Source organism: Astyanax mexicanus, chromosome 2, assembly GCF_023375975.1.
Source record: "Astyanax mexicanus isolate ESR-SI-001 chromosome 2, AstMex3_surface, whole genome shotgun sequence".
Classification (NCBI taxonomy): Eukaryota; Metazoa; Chordata; class Actinopteri; order Characiformes; family Acestrorhamphidae; genus Astyanax; species Astyanax mexicanus.
In genome coordinates, this window is record NC_064409.1 from 59,826,161 (window position 1) to 59,842,162 (window position 16,002).

The following is a 16,002-nucleotide window of genomic DNA, read 5'->3' on the forward strand; positions in this document are numbered from 1 at the left end:
CTCTGGAATTCGCAACACAGCAGCTAAAACATAAACAAGAGGAGGGCGTGTGGCTGAAAAGAAGGGTATGGCTGTATATAAGGCATTTGTTTTTGTCTGAGACGCTGGTGCTCTAGTATGATATACAGTGGCATAAAAAAAAAAAAAAATTATATATATATATATATATATATATATATATATATATATATATATATATATATATATATATATATATATATATATATACCTGTATCAGTGGCGTACAGTAAATATATTGGGTACCCCCAAATTCCCCCAACCCCGCTCCTGGCCGACCGACACATAGATAAATATTACAATAACTACATATTCTCTCTCTTGACTTAGGTATATTAACTTAATACATATCAACAGCCCACAAATACAACTACAAACTACAAAAGTAAACAATAGATCCAACAATAAATGCCTACAAGTACAACTGTTCAACAAAGATCACTCATTTGTATGTCTACAGTACACAAGGTCAGCCAAAACATTAAGTACACACAAAAACTCACCAGTCAAGCGGCCTTTTATTGTGAATTAGTTTCACATTGAAGGACAGACTTTAAAAAGGATTTTTAATATGATATGACAATATTTGTCTCATTTGCAGCCGCAATTCCATGATAGTTCGCTAACTATTGAAGTAATCCAGCATGAGCGCTGTTTATGACTAAGCAAGGCGTAGCACCTTCAACACAGCGCTGAGAAGGGGTTAGACAGCCATGGCCCCGCCCCCGTAGTGAAAATCATGAATCTGATTGGTTAGACTTGCTTCAACTTTGCTAATAGATTCATTACCACACCCTTCTCAATATCAGGAGAAGGAGCACGCAGTCACGCGGGGGCAGAAATCATTTTAAAAAGCTTTGATTGGTTAAAACCGCTGTCAGTCAGATAAGAGTCCTGTAGCAACTAAAAAATTAGTTGCTGTTTTTTTTTATTTTGGTTAATTTATAAAATAAATTCTTACACTTACAATAGCTATGATATATATTTCCTGATTAAAAATGATGTAATTATTTACATGCATTTGTTGTCACCCCTTCTCTGAAGGGTTAGAAGGGCCTCAATGCACACCACTGATATATATATATATATATATCTGTTTATATGTCTGTTTGCACAGGCTCCTAAACAGGTTTCATGAGTTTTGCAGCTAGACAGAAGCAGGTCAGCACATATAAACAATAAACATCCTGACATGTAGTTATACAGTTTGTTTTGTGTATACATTTTTGTAAATGCGAGTGAAATAACAGAAGAGAGAAAAAGAGAACAACATGGATGTACAAAGAAAATCAAGAAAAAAAAAGGTGTCCAGGAAGGACGTGAGCCGAAGCATAATAATACCCCACAGGGCCCTTGGTGGGCAGCATTCATTATCATGATCATGGTGTTTCCATTTCACAAGTCGAGTTGAGTTATATAACTCGACTTGGCAGGTCAATTCTTGCCGGTGCTGACATTGTTATGGGCGATTCCCATCATTTTAGACAAAAGACACCAAGATCATGTTCACTAGGGAGTTCCACTTCCAGGGAGGGGAGGCCTCACATATTGACTTGAAGGTGTTGAGTTCTTTAAAAAGATATATTACAACGTAAGCATGGCCCAGAAATCTGAGCTGCATCTCAAACTAGAATGGTAGTGCGTGCGCACATCCGAAGAGTCTGTGACATAACATACCAACACACTGGAGCTGGGCTGCTCCAGATATCAAAGAATTTTAAAAAATATATAGAATTCACTCACATCTGGACTCGTCCACTTGGTTTGGATCTTTTCTGACATTTCTTGAGTGCATGCAAGCAGGTCTATGCCCTCTTTACTCTGTGAAAAAGAGAGAAAAAAGAAAGAAAGAGAAACACTTTAATGACTCATAAGGCACAATTTGAATAGTACATTTTCAGTCTTGTCTTTTCTGATCTTTGATAAGTTAATTATTACAATGGATTTCTATTAAATCTACGAGAGCAAAAATTAATTCAACTTTTCACCTACCACACTACATCAAATCCAATTCCCTCAGAGCAGTTGGAAAGTGTTTCAGAAGTACTAAAAATATCCCTAATACAGAAAAATAGACTGTGACGCACGGTGGTCTGATTTTTGCAAATATGATAAACATGTTCCTGTGCAGCTTTAGATTTAGCACTGCTGTCCATAAAACCTCTCATCTTTGTCTCTTTTTATTTATTCTGTCTTAATATTTGACCGCTTATTTTTTTTTTTACATTTTTAAAAGTTACAGTTTTCTTCTCCTGTAACCATTTTGTTACAATACAGTGATTATGTACAGTGTATCGTGTATTATGTCCTTTTGGAGGTTATGTACAGTTGTGGTAGCAATACTGGGATTAAAAAAAAATAAATAAAAATGGATAACTTTTTTTTTCTGTTAAGCATGGTGATGGTAGCAACATACTGTGTTTCTGGTTTGGAACTGAAGCATTGAAGAAATATGCATGGAATTAGGGATGAGTTATATGGTCAAAATATTACATAAATCTTAGTGATTTTAAACTGATTATTTGATTTAAAAACGCTGCATTTCAATCAAATAAAATAATTACAGACTAATTACCGTCTGTTGCAAGTTTGTTCAGTCGGTCAATGTTTTTGTAAGCAAAAAAGATATCCACAAAAAGCTCAGAAAATTATACTTTATACTGTGTCACAATAGCAATATTTTTAATGAGACAATAAAATCCTATTGTCATATTGCCCACCCCAGGATGGAATTATAAAGATTATTATAAAACATCCTGAAATCACAATTACAAAACACTTCAGAGGTCTTTTATTGGAAACAAGGGATGCAGTAGGAAGCTGTATAGAGGAGATCAGAAACAGTCCATATTCAGTGCAGGAGGCTCCACATACATTTCCCACAGGTCACTGCAGCGATTCTAAGTTCCTGTCCCAAGACATTTGGCATGTCAGCGTATGCTGTTTGTGCATTCTGCACCAGAAAATGAACGGTTATCATTAAATCCCAATACTGTCATGAACTCCATGTCCATTATGAGTGTATGTAAACTTCTGACCTCAACCGTACATTTACTGTAGCTATATGCAGCATAGTGCCTCAGGCGCCTCATAAAAAGGACACTTTTTTTTCATTGAGCTAAAAGCCATTTCCCACTGCACTCTGCACCAGACAGTGAATCAGGCGTCCTCTGAATAATGCTCACAGTTTCTGTGCTGTCTAGAAGCACTGAGGGCACACTTCTTCTTATATATTCATACATGATTAAGCTTAGTTAAAGACGAAAGGCAGAGAAATCACACAGTCAGTGGGAACATCTCATTTAGATCTTAGTAAGCTGCATTTGTATGGTTTTCCATTAAACACATAGTGAGGATGAGTAATGAGTTTATTACGAGCTCACATCTGTGCCCCCATTACACCATTATGCCTAAAACACATGGTGAAGGCAATTTTTTTTCCTCCGCAGGCCGAGGTCATTTCAGGCTATATAGTTTCTTAAGAAGTTCTTCCGTTTAAAAAGTGCTGTTTTTCCATCCAGCAGTGAAGGGTGGTTTAATGGGTACAGATACAACTTGTTTTTATATATTTAAAAAATCCTGCAGGAAACAAAACACTGTCGAATGACTGACATACACAGTTTAAACTAGTAAATAAAACAATAGCATCACTATCGATTTTATTGGAAACATCTATTTTTGCTATTGTACACTATAGTATGGACAAATGTATTGGGTAACCTGCTCAATCAGTGTTTCTTGTAAACAATGCTGTCTGCTTTTGTTGGAGTAACTTTCTCTACTGTCCAGGGAAGGCTTTCTACTAGATTTTAGAGATTTGCTGTAATGCTGGATCAAGGATTTTTCCTGAGTAAGGGGCTATCAAGGGACCACAATATTTATAGAAGGGCCAAGTATTCTTTCTCCAGTATATAATGTACCATGCTCAAATATAAATGTTATTTTAAAAATAAATGTTATTAAAGTTAATTTTGTAAATTAGGTTTTACACACAAAAACAATATATCTGCAATCAAAATGTATTAATCAAAAGGAAAACATTGCAATTTCAAAAGAGAAAAAATATAAAATATATGTTTTTAAATATACTTGGTTACTTTTTTTCTTCTTTGCAGTTATTTAAAAAATTATCTGCGTTTGAATTTTGCCAGTCTTCACTTTAATTTTTTTGTTTTTGTGGATTTTGCTACTAATCTCTTTTGCTTCTGGAAACCCCTCATTGGCTTCTGCTTGATCTTTTTGCTTGTATATGTATTTAATCTATATATATTTTTTATATGTAATTAATTTTGATTGCTGATTGCAGATATAAAATTTTGCAATTATTTCTGGGACCATATATGATCAAAAAAAAAATAAAAAATGGGTTACCATGACAGGCCTAAATTGTGCATCTAATTTTTTCTACTTTCCTGATCATTGATTGTATTGTTATATTTCTAATTTTATAAAGTACTTAAATTGCCACTGAGTATGGTTTATGCTATATTGATAAACTTGCTTCAGAATAAACTGATTTGTATGTCCACTCACTCTCTTTACTTTCTAATGTTATCAATGTGTACAACTACATACAGCAGCCCGTCTGTTGTCTTGCACAGCTGTCCCCTACCTCATTCATATTACTGATCAGTGTTAACCACTTTACACACCCACAGTAATCACACTGGTCATGTGTGTGTGACAGTAACCCAAAAATATCCAGTAAAGAGAAATTCTGTGCTCAGAAACCGACCACTGAAGCTAAAGCTAAGGAGGCAAACACATGGCCTGTGGGATGGAACAGAACCGATAAAGGTTTTAATCCGGCCGTCCAGAGAGAGCTGTCTCAACTCAATAATCTGGTAAATGTTTTTACTCCGATGCACAAACTAATATTTGTACACTCGGTCACAGTCTGTGTGCAAGTCTCCAAAAGACTGGTGGAATTTACTCAATGCTAAATGCCAGCCTTTCTCTCCTGCTGCCTCACAAAGACAGGACCTGATGATCTTCAGGGATGTTCTTTACAGAACACTGAGTGCTATTCATGAATCGGTTAACAGGGACATGTTAGAATATTATAGCTCTGGCTGAGGCTGAATGTAGAGCTGAGAGTCAGTGTTAATGAGTCAGTTAGTGACCCAGTTGTCTTTCATCAGTCAGAGAAAGCTGTCATTTGTCAGTCATTCAGCTTCTGTTCCACCGGCCCACTTAACCAAAATGTGCTAATGCTATTTCATTCTCCATTAGCAACTTCATGAAATATGGAACTTCATGTCTTGCATCAGGACAAAGTGTCAGGTTTTGTAATATAAAATTGGTCCAATTTACTAGAATTTCTGAATAGCATTTCTAAATAAGGCCACATATATATAATTATGTCTTTCACCAACACATATATACCGTATGTCTTTCACCAATATATATATATATATATATATATATATATATATATATATATATGTGTGTGTGTGTGTGTTGGTGAAAGACATAATTGAAAATCTCCTTTCCACTGGTAGGGCTGGGCAATATTGTGAGAAAAAAATATTCTTGATATTCTTTTAGTATATGAGTGATTCTCAATTATGATTACAATTTTTAGTTCTTAGATAACTTTTAGTGAAGAAAAAGTATAAAATAAAAAAATCACTGCCACACGAAAGTTCTTTACAGGTTTCTGACAGAAGCAAATGTCTATCTACTAAAATTCCCTCTGACAGCTTCTATATGCAAAAATAATCTCAATTATTATTTAGAAAATCACATTTTGACATTAATCCCATTAATCAAATTAATTCAATTAACCTCCCAGACTTACAGTACACACTGGGTAATGGGGACCCTTTTTTTTAACACCAACTACATACATTTAAAGTGACTCTTTTCGAATGTTTTCTTTTAAAATGTCACCTCCTTTGTGACATTCGGTTCATTTGTTCATACAACTAATTTGGTAATAATAACAATATCACTTGTCTATGGTGTTGTGAACTGTTACTTCATATTGGCTACATATGTTAAACTGATAAATAAAATAATAATAATAATAATAATAAAGCAAAAATTGACCCAGACCCATTGATACTGGACTGTCTGAAATGGGTACGTCAGTTAAAATGAGTCTGCCATGAGCAAGAGCAAGGCAAGAACAGGGAACTCTGCCTTATTAAAACCACTTGACTTAACTTACCAGTTTCCTAATAATGATTCATTTTAGCTATTTACGAACAATGTTAAGAACAACACAACTTTAAGAAAGTTTGCCAAAAGCCTTCTTATCCTTCAAATTTTGCAATTTGAGTTCTTCATCTCTATATTTGTGCAGGGAAGGCAATGCCAATTTAAACCTGAACCACCAATTTACAATTTTCTCATTACTATAGCGCAAAATAATTATTATGCAAATAATTCTTAAAAAAACGAATAACCAATATGTGCAGTGAAATGGATGTGGGAAAGCATTAATCTCTGTAGAGCTGTGGCCTGGAAGGAACAGAGTTTAATATGTTCCAGCTAAAGGGTAACACTATGAACATGGAAACGGCGTGGGTTATGAGAAGTCTCATCACACATGCACTTTTATGTAAAGTAATTAATCAGGAGGGGGTGAGGTGTGAACGCAAGCTGGAGTCTATGGATACGATCACATTAAAAGCTTTAATAATAAATTCAGATTTGTGCTTAGATTGGGTTTGGCTATCTTGCCAATTCACATTCATAAATGTAAGTGATCTCCATCTGTCTGTAGCATAAATGAATCTGTTCCTGAAATTGCACACATGCTCACACTGATACATTTATGTATTTCACTGCTGTTACTGACAACCAAACACAATACTAAGCTAAGCTAAGCTAAGCGCATGGGTACAGCCAAAAGTGATCTGATCGAAAAATTCAATCTGGGTCATATAAAAAAAAGTGACTCTAATTTTATTTAAAATAATCTGATTTTACATCCCTTATATCATCAGCCTGGTGATATAAAAATAGCCATAATTCCCAGTACACTTGACCAAGCAATTTATCTGCACAAGACCTATTACAAGTCCAGATTCTGCTGTAAAATATAGTGATGTCTTAATTACTGCCATCAAAGTGGAACGTTTCTGTGATGTGTTCACTTTTACAGTTGAGGTTTTTAGTTTGCTTTGGCGAGAGAACACACAATGCCTGGGATTTAATAGAGTTGCAGCACAAATGAATCATCATGTAACTTTTAAGGTTATTAAAGTCCTAAGACCTTTTCCACATTCAGAGCAGGTAAACAGCTTTCTTCCAGTATGAATAATTACTTGGCCTTTAAGGTGGCCTGGTTTGGAAAACTTTTCTCATGCTCACAGCAGAAAAGATGAGTATTTTCCAATATGGATCCTTTAAGCTGAAAGGTCTTTCCACAGTGGCAGCAAGTGTAAGTGTTTTAACATTGTCTATATTTAAAATACACTTTTGAAAAGCTAGTTACACTGAAAGGAGGGATGATCTCCTGTCCTATCATGTATGTCCATGTCACATTTTAGGGTCAACTCTTTCAGGTGAAATTCTTTTGGCAGCGAGAAGAGTGTAAAGGTTATTTTCTGCTATGAATACACAGGTGATCTTTCAGGTTGGTTAAACAAGCCAGCAAAACTATTTTTTTTTTCTACTGCGTTCTCAAAGTAGGAGTGTACTTTGTACTTAAATAACTTTTTCGCATTATACGGTGCACTTAAAATCTTTACATTTTCCCAAAAATCGTCAGTGCTCCTTTTAATCCGGTTCGTCTTGTGTATGAATTTTACCAGTCAGGTTGTAAGGAGCAGTAAAGCCGCTCTGCCAAATCGCAGTGTTATTTAGGAGTTTCAGTTCATTTCTTCAGCACCGAGACTGGAGTAGTATTAGCATTAGCCACTAACCACTTTTTTCCCGTTCAGAGGTGAGTATTATCGGCCTGTAGCCTGCTGCAAACCCCGGCTAGCACTGCTGGAGCAGCATTAGCATTACCCGCTGACTGCGCTAGTTCTTTCTCAGTGAAGAGGTGAGTGTTATCCGCCTGTAGCCTGTTCCTTATCCTGACTAGCACTGCAGGAGTTGTTAGCCGCTAATGCTAATGCTCCCACCTAGTGCTGGAGAAATTTGGGAATCTAAGCTTACTATAAATAAATAAAAGCACTTTACCCGCCCAAATAAACAGTTTTCAGGAGAGAAATCTGTGTAGTTTTACACCCAGTGCTCGTTTGACTGTAAAAGAAGGACTTTTTTATTACAGTTTGTTTCCTTAGCTTAGCTTTACTTAACTTAGTTAGCTACTCCCCCACGACCATCCAGCAGCAAGACCTGCTGAATAAGAAGTTCTTTATAGTGTCTCTTAATATGCACCTTATAATCCAGTGCACCTTATGTATGAAAGTAGACCAGAAAAATACAATACATTCATTGATATGCCAAAAGAAATGAAAAATTGATCAGAAAGTGTTTACATTAGGGGATGGCTTAGGTACATTTACACCTGTATACATTATGATGTGTTATCTTGTCAGGAGGGCTGAACACTGGTCAGTGTGCTCATGGCAAAGTTTAATACTATAACATCACAGCAAGACGTGTGTCTACCCACAGTGGACAGGACAGTGTATGGTAATGATCTTGACCAGCAATATCTGGTTTGAACTGTCAACATACACTACATTTAATTGAAGAGGCCCCTGCGCATATCCCACAGGTCAGTGCAGCATTCTCTAGCTTCCATGGGACAAGGCAAAAATAACAGTACATAATACTACATCTTACTCCATGTCATGTGACATGTCAGTGTCAGGGTCCTCATGCTGAGCACATGATGTCCTGTTTACCATACTTTAGTGGCCAGTATTCAGTTGGCATCTCAGTATTGTCTAAGGCCTACATGTGTTTAGTTTTGAGTGTGGAAAGGACTTAAAACTGTGCACCATTACTTAAGACCTACACAACAGTCATTTCCAATTAAGCGGCCAGTGAGGGCATACATTCCTAACAGTGTTCGACAAAACGTGTTTAGGGCGTGAGCTCATACTCACCTTCTGCCACATGTAGGCCTCTCTGAGCGTGATGATCTCATGTTCTCGATGCTCTCCCTGCACGGCACACACCACACACACAATCTTCTGGTCTTGTTTACAGTAAAGCGACCCCTCCTGTCCATGCTCTTGACACCTTAGTCTCTCTACGGTCACTGTGTCCCTCTTTCCTGTCTCGGCTGCACTCTGCTGGTCCTCCTCCTCTGGCTCACGGCCTTCTCCCCCAGCGGCCTCGGCCACCTCCAGCCCATTTTCGGCCACCTCTGCCTGGCCGCAGCCGTTGACTCGCTGGGCTGGTTCTGGAGGCTGGTCTGTGGAGGAGTAAGGCTGAAGCTGGTGCCTGGTGCTGAGTGTGTGTTTTTCTGCATGGTCGGAGCAGAAGGCAAAGCGGCAGAGCGCACACAACTGCGTGGCCGGCAAAGCCTCATCAGGCTCACAGGCATCGCAGGTGCCGTCCATCTGAGGCAAGTCGTCAACATCCCAGCATGCTTCTGGAGAATTCATGGTGCAGGTAGACCAGGAGAGAGAGGATCCCAGGGGAGCCTAGAGGCAGATAAAGGACATGTAAAAATAGCCCCAGTTCAAGGCACACAGCAAACACATGTCTCTGTGAGACATCCTCAGATCTGCCGAGGCCTGATGTGCTTTTAAACCCCTCCTCTATTTCTAATAAAAGAAGAAAAGTACTAAAAACTGTAAACAGACCTGTCCAGGTGACTTCCTTAACAGGGTTCAAAAATAGTAAAAACTGAACTATTGCTATCAACAGCTGTTCTGTATCTCTCAGCTTGTCCAAAAAAGTATGATGCGCAACATTTTGACTAAAGGGAAGTCAATGGGTTCTTCAATGCAGGGGTGCACCATTTTAGCATTGGAGGGTTGATATACTGCAAAGTTAGGTGGTTGAACTTAGGTAGTCAGTATAAACTCAGCATAAATTTATTTTACTTCAGTCCTGGATATATGGAGATATATAGATTGCATTATTAGTATTGTATCATCTCATAAAATTCATGTATCTTGTTGTATGCAACAATAAAAATTAATTTTTGCTTTGTTTTACGTTTTGTCATATCTCCAAGAATATTGTTAGCACAAAAATTACATAAAATGTTGTGATATTGCTTTAGGGCCATATCGCCCACCCCTAGTTGCACTGTTCAAACTCATCTAATATAATATATCAGTTAATGACCTGACTAAGTAGATGTTTTTAAGCAGGGCAACCACCAAGTTTTGGAGAACAGCCTGCCAGGACTGGAATTGTGCATCCATTTTCTATAGCTTTACTAAGAACCCTAGGGAAGTCACCATCCAAACCAGTGACTCAGGATCTGGGTTGATCCAGGCATATTTTAACGGTACGAGTCATTTAACTATGGTGTTTAGCATCATCCACTGTTCACAAGATGCCACTAAAGGACACTGCTTTCAAGCAGGTAGCACTGAGGAGAGTTCTCAGAAGGTAAATCAGAGCTTGCAGCAGAAGCATTGCCCAAATTTCTTTGTTTTTAAACCACCACTGGAAAGCATGTTCAGAAATAGAAACACAATCGTAGCATATTGAACTCAAAACAATCATTCAACACCAGTAATGTACACAGATGAATCAATAATTGCCCAGAGTGTGCAGCACTACTTACACACACAAATTGACTAGACTACAGAGTTTTTAAAGGAGCTGATCAGGGAGGAGAGTTAGTCTGGATTATAAATCTTATTAAAACTGCTTTTTTTATACAAATAAAAGCAGAGGGATATCTGCCGATATTAAGCATTAAGAAACTTGCAAAATGATCTGAGCGCGACCTGATCCCTGTGAAGAAGAATTGTAGCACTTTAATTTTAAGCCATTTAATTTTTAAAAGTGTACATTTGGCAACAACAGTGCTGATGTAGTACACTTTACTAATTTAGTAATGATCATGCAAGTAAATGAAATCAAGTCATTATTGTGTTTACTAATTTTAAGCATGTCCTGAGTTAAAGCAGGTGTGTTAAACCAGAGAAAGCATCAAAATAAGCAAGGCAGGGGAACGGCAGGACACTGGCATTAACTCACACATGTACTTCTTCATTCTGCAACTTGAGAACATACCACATACCACCAGCCACTGGCCATAAGCAGAACCTCCTACAAACCCCTCTCCCGCAATCTGGCTCCTCCTACGGGTGTCCAGCGTCGGGTCCTGACCTTCCTATACAGCACTTGCTTCTGTTGACATTCCTCTCCCCCCTTCCCTCTCTATTCCTCTGCGGGACAGCCGCGAAAAAATGGAATTGAAACGTCCTGCTCTCCCTGTCCATTCACACAGCACAGCATGAATATCCCTCTCCCACTCCACTGATACATCTGTCTCACACACTCTCACATTCTCATAGTCTCCTAGGCCTGACCCTTTTCAGTGCCTGCAACATACAAATGCCATGGGCCTCACACACACTTGCACGCACACACACACACACACACACACACACACACACACACACACACTCACACTCACAGTGTTTTCTCCCCTCTGCTGCTGCTTGTCCGTGTGCTCTAATCCTCAGTGTGTTCGCAGTGTGTCTGAAATACAGTCGCAGGTCTCCCCTCTCTCAAAGAGTTATTGTGACTGAGCAGCAGGCTAACACTCCAGCAGCTAGCTTCCTTCCTTAGCATTGCTGTGGCCTGATCTGCTTTCTCTTTCCAGCTGAGCTCGGCTCCCTCCACTTCCTTGTTTTGATCCGTGCTCTGCTGCTTATTTTTTTCACAACTTCCTGTTTCTGCAGCCGGAGCCGGGAGAGCTAAATTACACCACTACACATCTCTCTGAGTGTGTGTGTGTGTGTGTGTGAGAGAGAGAGAGAGAGAGTGAATGTGAGAGAGTGTGTGTGTGTTTGTGTGAGAGAGAGAGAGAGAGAGAGAGAGAGAAGGGGGGGAGGGGGGTGAGAACCATCTGTGTGTGTGAGAGAAGGGAGGAGGGAGGACTGGCAGCAGAAAGAATCTGGACTGGTAGGCTTGGGCCAGCAATTCCAAGCCACTGGCAAATGAATGCAACAATATATAAGCTATATATGTATATATATATATATATACATACATATATACTGTATATACATATATAGGGTGACATGCAAACGTTTAAGCAGTCACAATGGCTTTTAACTGCCACTGTGAACTGATCTCCAAAAGACATAATGTCAAATATATGGTGTACTATTATTATTAGTAGCATTATTACTATAGTAAAAAGAAACAACATACATAGGATATGTAATGAAACAGATATAAAAAAAATACAAATAGAACAAAAGAAATGACAAAAAATAAAAAGACAGAATAATAAAGAAGATTTTTGTGTCAGAGTTGGTAATTGGGAATTTCACAGTTGTGTGCATGGCCAAGATGCCTTTTTATGTTTTTAATGTGGTAAACATAAAATATGGATAACTGTTATTCTAATCTAAAATATACAATTTATATATATGTTTGTTTGTTTGCTTGCTTACTTAGCACCACCACACTCCAAGGAATTACCAAGCAACCCCTTGGAAAGATATAATATAACTGAATAATAAATAACTGCTTAGCAATCCCACATCAAAACCTTTGATACAGCTGCTGCTTAAAAGCAGCATAGTAACACTTTTGCAACATTCACAGCTTCAACATGATATACCATAACAATTACTAATAACTACTATTTTTATATTTGTATTATTTATCATTTACATTGCAATATATAATGGTTACCCGTATTCTATGATAATTCAAAACATAAAAACAGGCCCATTCAGCTGAACCATTCACAACAATAAAATTCCCAGTACACTGCTCAGAGATCAACAAACAACCTAGCTACTTTTTATTTACACTTTTATGGTTTATACTATTTCTATAATGCAATACTGATCCATTTAACTTTTAATTTTAACTTATTTAAGTTGGATTTTATATGTTTTGCTCGACATTATAAAGAAAATAATATTTTGTAATCTTAATATTATTAATTGTACAATCTCTTATTTTACTACCCATTTTGGTGTTTTAAGTTGGATATTGTTTTTTTTAAACCTACTTTGATACAGAGCGAAGCACTGTGAATTTTGTCATTGTAAATTGTCTGGAAAGTGTTTGCTACATAAATAAAGAGTGTTTGAAATGGCTTTATTCTGTTCCCTCTGACACAGATACTAGCTAACCTAATTACATGAAGAAAACAATAAAATGGCTAGTTTACAGCTGGAAACTGAGGCTTACCACCCTGGCAAGCACTTTTCTCTTTATGTCTTACTTCTATCTCTCAGAAATGTTTTTAAGTTATTAAGCCAATGTCCAAAATTTTGACAACACAGTTAAACTAAGCAGAATTAGCTAGTTTAACATAATAACGTTAAATTTTTGAAGTTGGTAACTAGTTAGCTAGCTAACTATATAGCTAACAGTTTTACTCACCAGCATAAAATGCACATAACCGTCGCCCCATTCAAGGTGTATGTTAATGGCAAAATTAGAAGAGGAACAAGCTATGTTATTTTTATATATTAACCATATAGCTAGCTATATTTATTTAGTTTTAGGGGAAAACAGCTCTAAAAAGCAAAGTGTGTAAATTTTAGTAGTGCAGTGGGGATATTTTCACTGTCTCTTCCCCAGCTAATATTTTACTGAGGTAGCTAGTGTTACCTTTAGCTAAGTTAACTAGTTAGCTAGGCTAACAACTAGCTATGCTAGTTAGCAGGGTAGCTAACTAAATAATAAATTCTGCTAGTTACCTAGTTAGTTAACCCAGCATATTTTGTATATTAACTAACCTTTGCTGACAACAAAACCAATGCTGGTGCTGTTTTAAAAAAATCTATCTCTATAAAAAATCCATTACTTTGCTAACTAGTTAAGTTAGAGTAGCTAGCTAACTTAGCTAAATGTCTCCTTTTTGTCAGTCTGTTGTCCATTACCAGAGACTGTAAAAAAAGATGGACGCCGTGTCTCTGTTTCCATTCATTCAATGAAAATGAAGCCAAAATCTTCCTCCATGTTGGCGATCCTCACACCCGAGTCTGCGCAGTAGAGACCAGAGGAGGGAGAAAGACTGTGGAGAGCAGCCTACTCATTTGAATAAACCCGCCCCTGAGGGCTGCCTCGCGGTCACAGACTGCAGAGCGGAGCAGAGCGGACGGAGCAGACTGTCACTGTTATTAGTCCCACCCATAACCAGCCCTTTTACAATAACCACACCTTTTTTGAATAGAGCTGAATAACGTTTTTAAAAACGAATTCTGTGGGAATATAAAAAATTTGACAATATAAGCAGAGGTTACACTAGCTGTTGCATTTAAATAATGGAGGTAGAATTACAGTATATGGGAAAAAAACGTGATTGAAAGTTGTCTGTTTTGCCATTGAAACCTATGGGAATGGGTGGAGTTACACAGCTTTCTGAAACCGAACAGCAGGGGGCGCCCGACCTGTGGTGGCTTCACTTTTGAGAGACGATGCTTTGTCCAGCTATACACAGTCTATGTCCGTTACAAATGAAATGTTTTGTGGGGAAATGTAGCAAACTACAGTTCAGTCTGAGGTAGGTTAAGTAACCAAAATGCTGAGTAAAATAAATACACAACTTGTTTCACAGCCAGATGATAAGCTAACCCAGTACAAATACACAGATATATCTACCCAACTTACACAGGCAACAGCATTTTAGGACATGTAGATCAGTCTGACTTAATTTTGCAAACTCAAACAGTGTTTTTTCCTCATAATTTTACAACTGCTTACCCACACAAGACCAGCTGGAGCTCCTGATGCTGACAGATTAGCTCTGTGCTGGACAAACATCTGTTATTCCAGCAACACAGGACCATATGAACTCCATATAATAGAGAATTTCTGCTGTAGAGTAACTCTGATGGTGAGATATACCGGTAGTTGACAAGGAGATGTGAGATCTGTTACTGGGGAAAAAAAGTTAACATTTGCATTTTAGATTTTCACTAAAAGTCAATACATATAATTTTAATACCCAGTTCCCAAGTAGGAACCCTCAGGGCCTCGAGACCTTCAGATTTTTTTTTTTAATATTCAGTAGAACGGTGCTTGTTTGTGTTGTTGTGTGCAAGGAATTGTTAATGGAAAAAATGCTGAAGGTTACATACCATCGCTATCTGACAAAAAAAACTCATGTACTGAACATGGCAACTTTGCAGGAGAGAGGAAAAACATTAACTTTCAATAGGAGTCAATGTAAAAAAATATTCCAAGTCATTTGGTGCATTCTACTGGCATCATAAAACCTGTCAAGGTGAATGGCAAATGCAAGATCCAAACTATACCAAGAAGAGCATTTTTTTGCTTCATGTAAAAATCTTGTATATCCAAAAATGCAGCTTAACAGCACTTTACCTTCAATAGAATATAATATAAAAAAGGACTAAATCCAAGTGATTTTGGAGCATTTCTACTGAAACAATGTAAAGAACAACTTTATGAACAAATTTACTGTATGTACTGTATGTAAAATTAAGTACAAATTTAATGATGAATGGACCAACAAAAATGCTCCAAAACAACTTAATTGGATTCAACTAAAGAATCTTTAAATCCTGTCAAATCTCCATTTAGGAGGAATAAAGTTTGAGTATATATTTAGGAGATAGAAAGTTATTATGTGACAGTGACAGAGCATATAGTAAATACCAATATTGATTGTAAGTATGTTTTAACGGCACTTTACCTTCAATAGAATATAATATCAAAAATAACTAAATCCAAGTGATTTCTGAGCATTTCTACTGAAACAATGTAAAGAACAACTTTCAAATTTATATAAGTGAAAAATAGAAGTACAACTTTATGTTAGTCAGCAGCTATGCTCAAGGTAAACTATATGTTTCGGTCAGTTACTAAGACTACTTCCAATAGAAAATTATTTTCACAAGCTTAAAATGGTCTGTGTTTAATCTAGAAAGGCCTAACTATCTTAAA

General features: G+C 37.3%; 1 protein-coding gene across 3 annotated transcripts in view; it reads right to left on the minus strand.

Moving 5' to 3' along the window:
• The window catches only part of trim44 (tripartite motif containing 44), an 85,085-nt gene extending 71,046 nt beyond the window's left edge, over positions 1 to 14,039 (minus strand). The window contains exons 1-4 of one of the 3 annotated variants that reach the window (XM_022672166.2): positions 13,974 to 14,037; positions 11,531 to 11,819; positions 9,033 to 9,575; positions 1,762 to 1,839 (exon numbers count right to left, since the gene is read on the minus strand). In XM_022672166.2, coding sequence (XP_022527887.2) covers positions 1,762 to 1,839; positions 9,033 to 9,536 — 582 coding nt within the window. In that variant the 5' untranslated portion in view covers positions 9,537 to 9,575; positions 11,531 to 11,819; positions 13,974 to 14,037. Of the gene's footprint in view, positions 1 to 1,761; positions 1,840 to 9,032; positions 9,576 to 11,530; positions 11,820 to 13,973 lie in introns of all 3 variants that reach the window. The other 2 variants (XM_049475228.1, XM_049475229.1) reach the window with 2 other exon arrangements.
• Positions 14,040 to 16,002: the final 1,963 nt, after the last annotated feature.